Source organism: Haliotis cracherodii, unplaced genomic scaffold, assembly GCF_022045235.1.
Source record: "Haliotis cracherodii isolate W230 unplaced genomic scaffold, xgHalCrac1.p SCAF_10, whole genome shotgun sequence".
NCBI classification, from domain to species: Eukaryota; Metazoa; Mollusca; class Gastropoda; order Lepetellida; family Haliotidae; genus Haliotis; species Haliotis cracherodii.
The window spans coordinates 16,983,622-17,000,706 of NW_027266265.1; the positions used below are offsets into that span (position 1 = coordinate 16,983,622).

The following is a 17,085-nucleotide window of genomic DNA, read 5'->3' on the forward strand; positions in this document are numbered from 1 at the left end:
TATTGTAGGGGTGACAGGTTGTAGAAATAGTGAACAAAGTACAATTTAATTTTTTTATTTTATTTCTACAGCAATGTTTATTAAATAGGAAGATTTTAGATATTTTGTTTTTACGTACCAATTGGTTTGAAATAATTCCCAAACGAAAGTAACTAAAAAATGACTATCGCCCCACGCCGAACCTGACTTATTTCTGTTGCTCTTCACTGTCCATGGCTGCAAAAAATAGTTGTTCACGGTGACAGTGCTGGTTACAATTTGCCCTGAGCCAGTGGATCTGTAAAATGTTCACGTTAACGTGATGACGTACTGGTGGAAACAGGCCTGCTGGCACAACCACATTGCCGACGGAAACATCCTGAAGTATGGCTGAATACCGCCGTTTATATAGCTGCAGACAACCACACGAGGGAGACCGCTATTTTTGTGCGTGCGTGGGTGCGCGCGTGCGTGCGTGCGTGCGTGCGTGCGTGTGTCTTCTGAAACAGATTTAACTGTTTGATAGGCCGTTGTTCTAATATGGAACGTGAACAACACTAATGGGTTATCGGAAGCCGTTGTTATATGCATCGATGCGTAGGTCGACAGATCCATGTTTTCTTACGCAAGGTTTTTGTGTGTAAAGTCATGTTGTTATTGAGGTATCGAATTTTACACCTGATTTTGACTAGAAACCTATGATTGTGGGTTCGAATCCCGGTTCGATACGATTATGTTTCTAGGCATGTCAGCTTATGTGGTTACCTATCATTATACATCAGTTCCGGGATTGGTATTTATTGATAATAGTTGAAATCATCGCCACGTGTGTACGGACATTAGGACTCTTTTTTTCTGATATGTTTTGCCTCGATTATGTTTGTCAGCCCCATACCTCTACTACTGGGTTTCACCGAAGTGGTAAACGTGCATCACTTCTGGTCTTCCTCCCACATAAAGCTGACACGCAGTGTTATAACAGTTGGTTGGTTAGTTGGTTGGCTGTTTAACGCCGCACTCAGCAATATTCCAGCTCTATGACGGCGGCCTGTAAGTAATCGAGTCTGGACCAGGCAATCCAGTGATTGACAACATGAGCATCGATCCACGCAATTTGGATCGATGCCGTGCATCAATCAAGTCAGCGAGCCTGGCCACCCGATCCCGTCAGTCGCCTCTTACTACAAGCACAGTCGCCTTTTACGGCTAGCATGGGATGCTGAAGACCTATTCTACCTCGGATCTTCACGGGTTGATATAACAGTTGAAAGCGGCGTTAAACCCAACTCACTCACTTACATGAAATAAGGACGACTATAGGCTGCATAAGAAAAACATATATTCTTCTTGGGCATATTTTTAGATGAAAAATGTTTTCATTTTTTGTATTGAAAGTAGTTGAAAGTAGTACATTTTTATTTGTTTCCATCTAAGCATACCATCAACACAGCCGGGCATACACTGAACTTGGCTCTTGATACGGCGTGTGAAATTTGAAAAATATGTTTTGTGTCAATAACAATGGCAGACGCACATGATTGAAAGTGACGTACCAATGAATCAGACAGCCGGACGATTTACGTGAAATACTTCGGAAGTGTCTATCGTGAACAGTAAGTGGTTTCTCAGGAAACAGGTCTGTTGTGAACTGGATGACCTAAGTTAAGCCCTCGGGGTAGTGCGTATTGAACAACTCTTCAGTCTGACTAACATGGGTAATGTAGTGTGTCCATCACGACTATTCCTACGTCAGAATGACGGGCAGAACGTTCAAATGAGAGATAGATGGATTGGGAAAGGCAGTGCAGGATTTGTGTTCTCTATTTAAACTCTGTATTTACTACTTTAAAGACCCGTGAAGATTCGGGGTAGAATAGGTCTTCAGCAACCCATGCTTGCCGTAAAAAAGCGATTATGCTTGTCGTAAGAGGCGTCTAACAGGATCGGGTGGTCAGGCTTGCTGACTTGGTTGAAGAATTTCAATCACTGGATTGTCTGGTCCATACTCCATTATTTACAGACCGCCGTCACATAGCTGGGATATTGCTGAGTGCGGCGTAAAACAACAAACAAATACTACTTTAAACCGTCGGACATTACTTTTTCAGAACATTTATTGTGTGTGGCCAATTGTAAACAGGCTCAATTTATTTTGTTTTTTCTTCCCGTCTGTCTGAAAATGATGTTCTGTTCATCTATTTATATTATGATGCATTCAATAATTATAGTAGTTATTTGAGAAGTGTAATTCGTATTTAGTGTAATGTTTGAACAAAAATCCGTTTCAGTGTTTTGATTACCATTATATTGATATCATAGTACTGAACTGACTGGCACCACAGAGAATACACTTAAAGATTGGATATGACCAAAACATTACAAACGTTATCAAAACGTTATTAGACAGAGAAAAGTCGCCGAAACAAAGCAAACTTTAGGTAAAAAACAAAGCTACGATACCCGCATCTAAACATCACCATCGAATAACCATTTCTTGGTTGCTTCATATTTAGCCACCATCAAATATTGGTGTTACTTTCTTTTGCCCGGCAATCTCTTATGACGCATTAAACAATTTATGTTATTTGAAAGCCATTTCCAGCAAGTGGAAGACCATCTTATATTATGTAATGTGACTTTATGCAAAAAAGCCTTTTCAAAGTTTTACATGTATTTTTTGATCAAAATGATTTTAAGATGTACTCCTTTATCTGAAAGTCGGAGATGTCACCATACAAACAGTCTTGTTCCAAATATGTGCATACATAGAGGTGGAATGTTAACCATACAGGGAAAGCATTTCATTACCGAAAATATTGAAATCTCCGAAAATCATGTTTTATGCTCTAGCGGTGTTTTATGGCAGTAACACTCTGCAATATTCACTAGGCAAAGTGGTTCAACAGTTTCTCGGGAGCACGGGTGGCTCAATCGCCATAGGCGCGGCAATTCGCTGTGCAGAGTGCGCGGCAATTGACTGTGCTGACTTGCGTCTCTTTGGCACGCCAGAAACCTATAATTGTGGGTTCGAATTCCGGTTCGCTCCGATTATGTTTCTAGGTCTGTCAGCACCAAACCCGTGCTCGTGGGTTTCTTCAAAGCGGATAATATCTGAGACCTGCATCACGTCGGGCTTTCCTCCATCTCTGAGCTGATATATAGCTGGGATACTGTTCAAAGCGGCGTTAAATCCAACTCACTCACCCAACAGTTTCTCACAAGTTGCCCGTTCACGGGGGATGGGAAGGAGATTATCTACAGCCAAATAAATTTATTAATAAGTTCTTATGTTGTTTTTTTGTCATATTGTCCAAGGGCGTAAGTGTCGGCCCTCGGATGGTAGCTCAGGGTGATGACGGAAGACAAAACTCAGGGGTGAAGTTTAGACGACAGCAGCCATGTTTACTGATGCAGGTCGAAATGAGTCGAAAAGTTACAAGATAGACACAAGTTTGTGGATAACAACTTCTTTAATACTGTTCACAGTATTAAAGAAGTTGTTATCCATAAAATTGGCTTTTCACAGTATTAAAGAAGTTGTTATCCATAAAATTGTGTCTATCTTGTCATCCGTCAACTTCTAAGTAATGCCTATCAAACAATGAAAAGGTACATGTTGATAATAACGTGACAGAACGCTCACCGGGCCGAGTGGCCAATGTTCCCGGTTGGAGACTCGCTCTGTCACTTACCTTCTGGCTGTCTCCTTGACTGACCATGCCAGTCGGGTTTTGTAGAGCGAGGTATTACGTAACGTGTGGCAAGGTCATTGTCCCACGTCATCCGGCGACGTAAGGAGGTGTTAATTGAAATTTATAGATAGCGCTGGAGAGTAAGGGTCCTGCCCGGAGGGGGCTTATGATAAGAGGGGATACGCCGAATGTTTGCTGAATATATTAAACAGACAAAGGGCATAGAATTTCGGTGTACTCGGCAACATATTGAACCAGTTAGGTATTTAGATAAATGAAATGTTAAATAAGTATTGAAATGGTTTGCACTATTTTAAATAAAAGTATTGAAATGTTTTGCACTATAACAATATGTTTAAAAAAGTATTTTTTTAAGACAAGAATTTAAAGGACACCTATATGATTATGTTTGATTGTTGTTTTCAGAATATTATGGCAACTTGGTTGTACCGATGTTTAAAACGTGAGGCAAAATTACAAGTACATCATCATTAAATTTGTTTATTTGTTGTTTATCCCCGCGCTCAGCAATGTTCCAGCTATATGACGGCGGTCTGTAAATAATCAAGTCTGGACAAGACAATACAGTGGTTGACATCATGAGCATCGATCCACGCAATCGGGATACCATGACATAGATCAACCAAGTCAGCGATCCCGTTAGTCGCCTCTAACGGTAAGCATGGGTTGCAGAAGACCTATATTCTGACCCGGATCTTCACGGGTCACATCGGTATTAAAAAGGGGCTGGTGTGGAAGCATGGCCGTTAAAAACCGGCTCATTATGTCGTAGAATCGGGTTCGAATCTCTACATGTGTACAATGTTGGAAGCATATTTCTGAGCTGGGATATCTAGAATATTGCCACAAGCGGCTTAAAACACAACCCACTCACCCACTCACCCACCCAGACAACTTTCCAAAACATATCTCTGTAAGTTATATTTTCTATGATCCATTGGAAAAAAATCAAACCTATCTCAATTTTCTTAAGTTTAATCAGTCATTTCACGCTACAATTTACGTTAAATGTATACCCTTTATTATATGCTTCTGAATATCTATACTATACAGTAAAATTAAATGTTTTAAATATCAACAAATGAATCGTTATAAAGACCATATGAATGCACGTTATACCACACTCAATAGTATATTTGTTTAAAAACACATACAAATAGTACTTTTGAATAATGTTTACAAATAGCAGATCAGCTATTTTGTTTATCATGAAAAACACAAGAAATAAACGATATAACACACTAAATGGTATATATACATATATGAGTTTCCATTTTCAAGAAATACACGATTACAAGAATATCAAGTACTTTTTAAAATATATAGACTGAACAAAACAGGTTATGCTTCATGAATAGTTTTGAGAATATTTTATGATATTTTGTCAGTTCTCAATCTTCACTACGAATAATATCCATGATCCCTAAATATTCATGACACCTAACAGTACATAATAAATAGTAAGATCAACTACGTTGTTTTTAGATAGGTAAGAATTACACGATAACAAAAATACGCTGGGAGTTCCTAGTCACCGGTACGTGTGACCCAGCAACAAGTCTCCCCCTTTGTTCAATCGGGAACGGCCAACAAATGACTCCCCTTTCCATGAACCGAGTCAACACTTGTGGCTGTGACCTATATTTCACTTCGTGAATAGCTTCCTCGGAGGAGGAGATGGAGTGCGCCAGCGAGGACACAGACGAGAGTGTTCCGTGAAGCCAGTGTTTGTCCCTCGGTCGCGAGCCAGTGAGTTTTTAATAACGTGCTCATTAATTGTCGACACGCATGTCTCATTACCTGGGTTAAACATATGTAAAGATATTTTTAATATTCCGAACACGTTGTGTGCTTATAACCACAGCGGGACTCATTCCCTGTGACCCTCGTGCATGTTAAAATTTAGTTTGTGCTGGAAAGTGATCACCACGATACTGTTATTAATGTTATTACAGATTTTTACAAATATGCAGCATTTTAATTTTAACAAATACATTTACTGAGGATCTATAACGCCACGGTAGTTTAATCAAGTATGTTTACTGTTCTACGGCTTGAAGTTTTGAAGTATTGAGATGTTATGGTATTATAGGTAATTTGACATATCAACACTGTGTTAATTTGCAGTAGGCAACACCCGCCGAGATCGTCATATTCAGTTATGTTTGAGGTTTTCAATGCCTTTCGTCCATAATATCCTGTATTTACGATATTTTATTTAACAAAAAAACAAAAGCATTCACTGTTAACCAGCATCATGACAATAGTGTTGGTTCTCATTTCTTCGCTGACTTCCTGGGGAACAGTAAACATACGTTGTTGGTATTACGCAGTAGATGAGGGGAGGTGAAATGGGGTTTAACGTCGCGTCCAAGATTATTGCACTTATATAGCGCCGTGCATGCACGTGTGTGCGTGTGCGTGTGCGTGTGCGTGTGTGTGTGTGGCTGCTAGTCTGGACTGAAGCCGATTTATAGAGCTAGCTCACTGAGATACCATGCCGCAGTTTAACATGAATACCCCACTCAGACACAGTATACTGACTCCGAGCCCATCAGTCCTTGTTTTAGCCCCCTTATAATGCCAGGTGCCAGACAGGGTAACAACAAGTATCATATTTTAACGTCTTTTGGTATGACGCGACCGGGGATCGAACCCCGGACCTTCCGATCTCCGGGCGGTAGAACCAGGACATGGACCTTCGAGGTGGCAGCGGCTTTAGGAGGAATGACGAATCCACGATAATTGTACTGGGTGTCAAGTGTTCACGGTAATTGTACTGGGTGTCAAGTGTCCACGGTAATTGTACTGGGTGTCAAGTGTCCACGGTAATTGTACTGGGTGTCAAGTGTCCACGATGCTGTACTGGGTGTCAAGTGTCCACGGTAATTGTACTGGGTGTCAGGTGTCCACGGTAATTGTACTGGGTGTCAAGTGTCCACGATGCTGTACTGGGTGTCAAGTGTCTACATTACTTTATTCAGAATCATACGTCCATACTGTGTTCAGAGGCAGGTGTCAGAGGGGTCCACACTGATGTACTGGGAGTCAGATGTTAATAATGGCGGACCGGGAGTCAAGTGTCCACAATGTTGCACTGGGAGTCAGATGTTAATAATGGCGGACTCGGAGTCAAGTGTCCACAATGTTGTACTAGGAGTCACGTGTTCACAATGTTGTACTGAGAGTCAGATGATGATATTTGCGGACTGGGAGTCAGGTGTCCACAATCTTGTATTTGGAGTCAGATGTTAATAATGGCGGACTGGTAGTGAGGTGTCTACAATGTTGTACTGGGAGTCAGGTGTTCACAATGTTGTATTTGGAATCAGATGTTAATAATGGCGGACTGGTAGTGAGGTGTTCACAATGTTGTACTGGGAGTCAGGTGTCATCAATGTTGTACTGGGAGTCAGGTGTCCTCAATGTTGTACTGGGAGTCAGGTGTCATCAATGTTGAACTGGGGGTCAGGTGTCATCAATGTTGTACTGGGAGTCAGGTGTTCACAATGTTGTACTGGGAGTCAGGTGTCCACAATGTTGTACCGGGAGTCAGGTGTTCACAATGTTGTACTGGGAGTCAGGTGTTCACAATGTTGTACTGGGAGTCAGGTGTCCTCAATGTTGTACTGGGAGTCAGGTGTCATCAATGTTGTACTTGGAGTCAGGTGTCATCAATGTTGTACTGGGAGTCAGGTGTTCACAATGTTGTACTGGGAGTCAGGTGTCATCAATGTTGTACTGGGAATCAGGTGTCCTCAATGTTGTACTGGGAGTCAGGTGTCAACAATGTTGTACTGGGAGTCAGGTGTCATCAATGTTGTACTGGGAGTCAGGTGTTCACAATGTTGTACTGGGAGTCAGGTGTCCACAATGTTGTACTTGGAGTCAGGTGTTCACAATGTTGTACTGGGAGTCAGGTGTTCACAATGTTGTACTGGGAGTCAGGTGTCCTCAATGTTGTACTGGGAGTCAGGTGTCATCAATGTTGTACTTGGAGTCAGGTGTCATCAATGTTGTACTGGGAGTCAGGTGTTCACAATGTTGTACTGGGAGTCAGGTGTCCTCAATGTTGTACTGGGAGTCAGGTGTCATCAATGTTGTACTTGGAGTCAGGTGTCATCAATGTTGTACTGGGAGTCAGGTGTTCACAATGTTGTACTGGGAGTCAGGTGTCATCAATGTTGTACTGGGAATCAGGTGTCCTCAATGTTGTACTGGGAGTCAGGTGTCAACAATGTTGTACTGGGAGTCAGGTGTCATCAATGTTGTACTGGGAGTCAGGTGTTCACAATGTTGTACTGGGAGTCAGGTGTCCACAATGTTGTACTTGGAGTCAGGTGTTCACAATGTTGTACTGGGAGTCAGGTGTTCACAATGTTGTACTGGGAGTCAGGTGTCCTCAATGTTGTACTGGGAGTCAGGTGTCATCAATGTTGTACTTGGAGTCAGGTGTCATCAATGTTGTACTGGGAGTCAGGTGTCCACAATGTTGTACTGGGAGTCAGGTGTTCACAATGTTGTACTGGGAATCAGGTGTTCACAATGTTGTACTGGGAGTCAGGTGTCTACAATGTTGTACTGGGAGTCAGGTGTCATCAATGTTGTACTGGGAGTCAGGTGTCCACAATGTTGTACTGGGAGTCAGGTGTCCACAATGTTGTACTGGGAGTCAGGTGTCTACAATGCTGTACTGGGAGTCAGGTGTCATCAATGTTGTACTGGGAGTCAGGTGTCATCAATGTTGTACTGGGAGTCAGGTGTCCTCAATGTTGTACTGGGGGTCAGGTGTCATCAATGTTGTACTGGGAGTCAGGTGTTCACAATGTTGTACTGGGAGTCAGGTGTCCACAATGTTGTACCGGGAGTCAGGTGTTCACAATGTTGTACTGGGAGTCAGGTGTTCACAATGTTGTACTGGGAGTCAGGTGTCCTCAATGTTGTACTGGGAGTCAGGTGTCATCAATGTTGTACTGGGAGCCAGGTGTCCTCAATGTTGTACTGGGAGTCAGGTGTCATCAATGTTGTACTGGGAGTCAGGTGTCCACAATGTTGTACTGGGAGCCAGGTGTCATCAATGTTGTACTGGGAGCCAGGTGTCATCAATGTTGTACTTGGAGTCAGGTGTCCTCAATGTTGTACTGGGAGCCAGGTGTCATCAATGTTGTACTGGGAGTTAGGTGTTCACAATGTTGTACTGGGAGTCAGGTGTCTACAATGTTGTACTGGGAGTCAGGTGTCCTCAATGTTGTACTGGGAGTTAGGTGTCCTCAATGTTGTACTGGGACCCAGGTGTCATCAATGTTGTACTAGGAGTCAGGTGTCATCAATGTTGTACTGGGAGCCAGGTGTCCTCAATGTTGTACTGGGAATCAGGTGTCATCAATGTTGTACTGGGAGTCAGGTGTCCTCAATGTTGTACTGGGAGTCAGGTGTCTACAATGTTGTACTGGGAGTCAGGTGTCATCAATGTTGTACTGGGAGTCAGGTGTCCACAATGTTGTACTGGGAGTCAGGTGTCCACAATGTTGTACTGGGAGTCAGGTGTCTACAATGCTGTACTGGGAGCCAGGTGTCATCAATGTTGTACTGGGAGTCAGGTGTCATCAATGTTGTACTGGGAGTCAGGTGTCCTCAATGTTGTACTGGGAGTCAGGTGTCTACAATGTTGTGCTGGGAGTCAAGTGTCCACAATGTTGTACTAGGAGTCACGTGTTCACAATGTTGTACTGGGAGTCAGATGATGATATTTGCGGACTGGGAGTCAGGTGTCCACAATCTTGTATTTGGAGTCAGATGTTAATAATGGCGGACTGGTAGTGAGGTGTCTACAATGTTGCACTGGGAGTCAGGTGTCTACAATGTTGTACTGGGAGCCAGGTGTCCACAATGTTGTACTGGGAGTCAGGTGTCCTCAATGTTGTACTGGGAGCCAGGTGTCATCAATGTTGTACTGGGAGTCAGGTGTCCTCAATGTTGTACTGGGAGTCAGGTGTCCTCAATGTTGTACTGGGAGCCAGGTGTCCTCAATGTTGTACTGGGAGTCAGGTGTCATCAATGTTGTACTGGGAGTCAGGTGTCCACAATGTTGTACTGGGAGCCAGGTGTCATCAATGTTGTACTGGGAGCCAGGTGTCATCAATGTTGTACTTGGAGTCAGGTGTCCTCAATGTTGTACTGGGAGCCAGGTGTCATCAATGTTGTACTGGGAGTTAGGTGTTCACAATGTTGTACTGGGAGTCAGGTGTCTACAATGTTGTACTGGGAGTCAGGTGTCATCAATGTTGTACTGGGAGTTAGGTGTCCTCAATGTTGTACTGGGACCCAGGTGTCATCAATGTTGTACTGGGAGTCAGGTGTCATCAATGTTGTACTGGGAGCCAGGTGTCCTCAATGTTGTACTGGCAATCAGGTGTCATCAATGTTGTACTGGGAGTCAGGTGTCCTCAATGTTGTACTGGGAGTCAGGTGTCTACAATGTTGTACTGGGAATCAGGTGTCATCAATGTTGTACTTGGAGTCAGGTGTCCTCAATGTTGTACTGGGAGCCAGGTGTCATCAATGTTGTACTGGGAATCAGGTGTCATCAATGTTGTACTGGGAGTCAGGTGTCTACAATGTTGTACTGGGAGTCAGGTGTCATCAATGTTGTACTGGGAGCCAGGTGTCATCAATGTTGTACTGGGAATCAGGTGTCATCAATGTTGTACTGGGAGTCAGGTGTCATCAATGTTGTACTGGGAGTCAGGTGTCCACAATGTTGTACTGGGAGTCAGGTGTCATCAATGTTGTACTGGGAGTCAGGTGTCCACAATGTTGTACTGGGAGTCAGGTGTCTACAATGTTGTACTGGGAGTCAGGTGTCATCAATGTTGTACTGGGAGCCAGGTGTCATCAATGTTGTACTGGGAGTCAGGTGTCCACAATGTTGTACTGGGAGTCAGGTGTCATCAATGTTGTACTGGGAGCCAGGTGTCATCAATGTTGTACTGGGAATCAGGTGTCATCAATGTTGTACTGGGAGTCAGGTGTCATCAATGTTGTACTGGGAGTCAGGTGTCATCAATGTTGTACTGGGAGTCAGGTGTCCACAATGTAATACTGGGAGTCAGGTGTCCACAATGTTGTACTGGGAGTCAGGTGTTCACAATGTTGTAATTGGAGTCAGATTTTAATAATGGCGGACTGGTAGTGAGGTGTCCACAATGTTGTACTGGGATCCACGTGTTCAAAATGTTGTACTAGGTGTCCATAATGTTAATAATGGCGGACTGGGACTCAGGTGTTCACAATGTTGTACTGGGATCCACGTGTTCACAATGTTGTACTGGGTGTCAGGTGTCCATAATGTTGTACAGATAGGCAGGTGTCCACAAAGTTGTATTGGTAGTCAAGTGTCCACACTGCTGTATGTTATACACGACAATGTTATTATTGGATGTCAGGTACCGGTAATTATGTTACCTGCAACTGCAATCATTTAGTTGGAACCATAGGTTGAGTTGATGCCACAAAAACACTTGTGAGTAAAGAAAGGATGACCGCCTACCAGCTATCAACTGTCACCATGCAGGCTAAACGTGTGTTTAATCTTGAACCCGAGGCGTACTTATCGATTCTGGTTCATCAACACATTATGTGACCGGCCCCAGGGTTTATCACTCCTCGCAGGCTGCTCGCAAATAATCTGGGTTATAATAGTGTAAGTCCCAATACAGCAGAATAAACATAAACATAAACAATGTCACACGTGTATACCGACAACACCATACACATTGTATTTATCATAACAATTCTTAGATTCACGACAACATGTATACATCTTGAATAATTGACTCTATTTTAAAAAAAAAGATAACAAAAAAACCCATGCGTTTCCATGAACTTCAATTTCCTAGAAACAATTTTATGACATTAATCATAACCGCCACGGTGCGTTACGAGACCTGTCACTTCTTCTCTAAACGTATCCTGTTTGTTCACTTAATGTGCACTTTACACATGCTTTGTAGATGTCGTAGTACTACTCAAAAGAAGGACCGCCTGGTTCTTACATCCAAATATCGTTACCCTGTCATAGCATACCACATTAACTCTAGTGATATGAAAGAATCTGGTGGTCCTCAACCTCTTTTGCGGAGTATGTCATCATCCTGGACATATTCTGTTTACAAATATTACTATTCACTTACAAAGCAGAAGATACTAAATATGTAATATGAGAACGAAAATGTATATCAAAGACCTCACTGTTTAATAATTTCTAATTAAACAAAGGAAAGAAGAGATGTCTTTGAATACATGATATAGGTGTATGGAAACTGAACCTTTGATTGATGCACATAACAAAGAATTGCACAATCCATCACCGCGAATGAAAAGTGTATTTCGAGTGCATTACGTCAGCGGACCAGCGAGTATGTAGACGAGGTATGTCTCTTACTGTTTGGGATTTTGAATCGAGATAAGTTATTTTGTCAGCTACAGCTTCAAAACCAGATATTATTTATATTTAAAATTATGAGCCTGGATTTTGATTTTATAAACAACACCTCGTGACAATGTAAATTTTGTGGCAGGCATTTTTGTCAACAGTAGGTTCAGTAAATTTGGTGGACAATTAAAACAATTTATAATTTATGAGCCTGGATTTTGATTTTATAAACAACACCTCGTGACAATGTAAATTTTGTGGCAGGCATTTTTGTCAACAGTAGGTTCAGTAAATTTGGTGGACAATTAAATTTTTGGGATAAAATCCCAAACCTAATTCAGAATTACAATATATCATCTATTTGACGACGGCCTATAAAAAATTAAGTCTATGCCATCCAAACCAGTAATTAAAAATATGAGCACCATCCCACGTTATCTCTTATACGGAGTTAAACAACATTCACTCATCACACGTATTATTAACTAGTCTATGTTTGTTTTCAGATATCATCTGCCAAGATGGATGTTTTTCTGACGAATTGTAAAACACCCAAATGACCTTTTGGTACCGACTGTCACAAACCAGAGGTTGTGTCATCGATCGAACGACCAAGTGATGAAGCAGGAATGATATGATGGAGAAACTGTTCTATTTTCAAGCTCTCTTGTCCGGCACAGGGATGTCGTCCCGTTTAATCCTCATAATATTCAATTTGGCAATTCTAAGTGTCTTTAAACTATCATATGTCATGTCGATTGGTGATTCGACAACTCATGTGAGACATGTGTCTATATTGGGAACAAGCCGACACCTGCCCACTGAGTGGGAGACAACGTGTAGGCAGGACTCTCATCTAAACTCCTCTTTTGTATCTATTTCGTGTACGGTGACAGTAGATGATGTATGGGATTTAAATCACTTCCGGAACTGGTCAGCCATATTGGATAATGACACCCTTGTGTCTCTGGATGTAATGTGTGAAACTGGAGCCAGCGTCTGTCTCCCTTGGCCGTACCGAGCCAGACATCTGGACACACTGAAGATCAGGAATTGCACCAACACGTGCTACTTCTCAGACTTCAACCAACCGGAAGTATTGGATATTCCTGACTCCCTGAGGGTGTTTGAAGGATATGGTGTGACTGAACAGGTTAACGTTATGGATATGTTGTCTGTCGACCTGAAGAGTCTCCCTCCTGCATTGGAGTGTGGACCGATGTCCTTAGAGGTATTCATCTACAGGAACACCACGGCAGATTTTATATATCCAGAGGGATTCTTTCCAAAGGAAGGGGACTCCGTAACTGACGAGTTTGTACAAACGACGCGGGATATCAACAGTCTTGAACATGTATGTCGCTATAGAAATATGAAGGTTTATGATTTGAGCCAAAGGACTGATGCCACGGGAGCCTTAATATATTCTACTTTCATCAACTCTCTATTTCCCCAGCTCAGAACACTAAACTTCTCAGACACAGAATTACAAGTTTATCCTTCAATTTTGGAAACATGGAGACTCCGCTTTGAGAAGCTGCAAACTTTGGACCTCTCTCATAATAATATCTCTCGTTTTGACTTGAGAGATATGAGTCTTATTTCTCAAGGTACTGGTCTAATAGACCTCAGGTATAATAGCATTCGCACTATAGGCATCCAAGAAATAAATTCTTTTTCAAAAACAAAAGGCGCAGTAATTGACATAAGAAACAATCCTTTTAGATGTGATTGCGCTATGGCAAACTTTAGTGACTACCTCCAGAAGAATATAAAAAAAGATCAAGGTGAGAATATAAACATTAACTACAGCTATCTTTGGGACTTGAAATGTGTTTCCCCTCAAAGGTTTCGCGGAAAAGCGATCAGAAGCCTTTCAAAAGAGGTGTTGTGTTCCACGGATACGACTGCCTATGTCGCTCAGATAGCAGTCCTGTGTGTAATCGTAATCATTTTGATAATCACTATTATTGTAACGACAAGATATAGGAAGGAGATAACCATTCTTGCTTTCACGCGTTTCAATATTCTTCTTCCATGTCAACCGATTGAAAACTCAAGCAATAAGACATACGACGCTTTTGTGGCCTACAGTCACCATGACACCACATGGGTTGTGAAAACTCTCCTCCCTCGACTAGAGAGTGGTTCCCCTGACGGAAATAACTTCCGGTTATGTCTTCACCAGCGAGACTTTGCAGTTGGCGCCGCTATAGCTGACAACATTTGTCAGAGCGTTGAGGCAAGCAGACACACTATCCTGGTGTTGTCTAGGAAGTTTCTGGAGAGCGAGTGGTGTTTGATGGAGTTCCGCACTGCCTTCCACCAGAGTCTCATTGAGAAGAAGAAACATCTGATTCTGGTCCTCCTTGAGGACATCCCCGTGAATGATCTTGACGCGGACTTTCGGCGTTGTATGCAGACATGGACGTACATTCACATCTCTGACAAACTTTTTTGGGATAGAATCGTGTATTCGTTAACCGACAAAAGTAAACCAAAAAGGAAATCAATCGCTGCAAAAGACGAATGCTCTGACATACACAATCCACAGACCAGTGCAAGTGACTCTTTTGATCATGTCAACACCAACCTACCAGAACAATATGATCTTTGCCAGTATATTGAAAAGGAATCAAGGTCAGCTGACCATATCACTGATTTTTGATTCCACTGTTTGTACTTTCATATACTGAAAAGGACTGAGACTATAAGTAAACGCTTATGCTCTCTCTGTGTTGTCTCTTTAGTTGATTTACGGGCTACTTTCAACGAACCAAGGATCATTAGTGGGAATTCAAGAATTATTATATTTGCTGAATAATAGAAATGTTTAGTATTTGATAAATTGTTTTTTTAATGTTTTCATTAAAGAAACAATTTCGTTGACGAGTTTTATGTATGATTAGCACGGAAGGTGGGTTTGCCCAGTTGCTTGATTCGGGTACATCGGTTACCCACATGCGTTTCATGTTGGGTTTGGATGTCATTTGGTGATTTGATGCTGAAAGCGGCATAAACCAAAACTCACTCACAATGAGTCATATTTGAGAAATTCTGATTTAACCCAAGTACCTTGCACCATCGAAAACATACATATATATGGAGTGTGAGATCGATTGTAACAATGTGACACTACATACTTATAATATGCTTATGGTTATGATTTACTACATTGTTAGGATATACTACATGTTTATGACATCCTACATGGTTATGGTATACTACATGGTTATGGTATACGACATTGTTATGGTATACTACATGGTTATGGTATACCACATGGTCATGGTATACTACATGGTCATGGTATACTACATTGTTAGGATATACTACATGGTCATGATATACTACATGGTCATGGTATACTACATTGTTAGGATATACTACATGGTCATGATATACTACAAGGTTACGATAAACTACATGGTCATGGTATACTACATGGTTATGGTATACTACATTGTTAGGATATACCACATGGTTATGACATACTACAAGGTTACGATAAACTACATGGTCATGGTATACTACATGGTTATGGTATACTACATTGTTATGATATACTACATGGTCATGATATACTACATGGTTATGACATACTACAAGGTTCCGATAAACTACATGGTCATGGTATACTACATAGTTATGGTATACTACATTGTTAGGATATACTACATGGTTATGATATACTACATGGTTATGACATACTACAAGGTTACGATAAACTACATGGTCATGGTATACTACATGGTTATGGTATACTACATTGTTAGGATATACTACATGGTCATGATATACTACATGGTTATGATATACTACATGGTTATGACATACTACATGGTTATGATAAACTACATGGTCATGGTATACTACATGGTTATGGTATACTACATTGTTAGGATATACTATATGGTCATGATATACTACATGGTCATGATATACTACATGGTTATGACATACTACAAGGTTACGATAAACTACAGGGTCATGGTATACTACATGGTTATGGTATACTACATTGTTAGGATATACTACATGGTTATGATATACTACTTGGTTATGACATACTACAAGGTTACGATAAACTACATGGTCATGGTATACTACATGGTTATGGTATACTACATTGTTAGGATATACTACATGGTCATGTTATACTACATGGTTATGGTATACTACATGGTCATGATATACTACATGGTCATGGTATACTACATGGTTATGATACACTACATTGTTAGGATATACTACATGGTTATGGTATACTACATTGTTAGGATAAACTACATGGTTAAGATCCAGCACATGGCTATGGTATATTTCATGGTTGTGGTATTTTTCGTGGTCACGTGATAGTTGATAGTAAATTATATGTAAAGTTTAATATGTAAAAAATAATATTTGTTTGATAGGCATTACTTAGAAGTTGATGGATGACAAAGTGGACACAACTTCTTTAATACTGTAAAGGCGACGTTTATGGATAACATCTTCTTTTGTCTACTTTGTGAAAAATCTGGCAAATTAAGGTTAGTTGGGTGACATTAATAAGGGATTATTTGGTTATTGTCGGAAGTTATCGGTGAGATAATTCTTGGTCGTTTTAAGAAAGGGTAAGGGATGTACACGAGCAAGTTTGGGATTTAAAATCTTGAAAGTTAACATTTGAAACATTTTTAACTGATTTTGATAAGATAAAATACAATGTAGGTTTAGGTTCTATAAAAAAGGTAGATGAATTGAATCTAAAATGGCACATTGTTACGTTTATTTTAGTTTTGTGAAAACGACGAAGACATTTCGCTTTTGATTTGGCAGTGGCCATGTCACCAGTCCCAAGCATTGACGCATGCCACCAGGCCCCAGCATTGACGCATGCCACCAGGCCCCAGCATTGACGCATGCCACCAGGCCCCTGCATTGGCGCATGCCACCAGGAACCAGCAATGACGCATG

General features: G+C 41.3%; 1 protein-coding gene across 1 annotated transcript; it reads left to right on the forward strand.

The window, feature by feature from the left end:
* Positions 1-5,320: 5,320 nt before the first annotated feature.
* Positions 5,321-14,913, forward strand: LOC139447463 (toll-like receptor 6). Its single transcript, XM_071228848.1, has 2 exons — positions 5,321-5,441; positions 12,633-14,913. The coding sequence occupies exon 2, from the start codon at positions 12,761-12,763 to the stop codon at positions 14,792-14,794; it is 2,034 nt and encodes a 677-aa protein (XP_071084949.1). The 5' UTR covers positions 5,321-5,441; positions 12,633-12,760; the 3' UTR covers positions 14,795-14,913.
* Positions 14,914-17,085: the final 2,172 nt, after the last annotated feature.

What these genes read in the sequence shown, in the direction of transcription:
- LOC139447463 (XM_071228848.1), top strand. Translation starts at nt 12,761, where the DNA reads ATGATGGAGAAACTGTTCTATTTTCAAGCTCTCTTGTCCGGCACAGGG.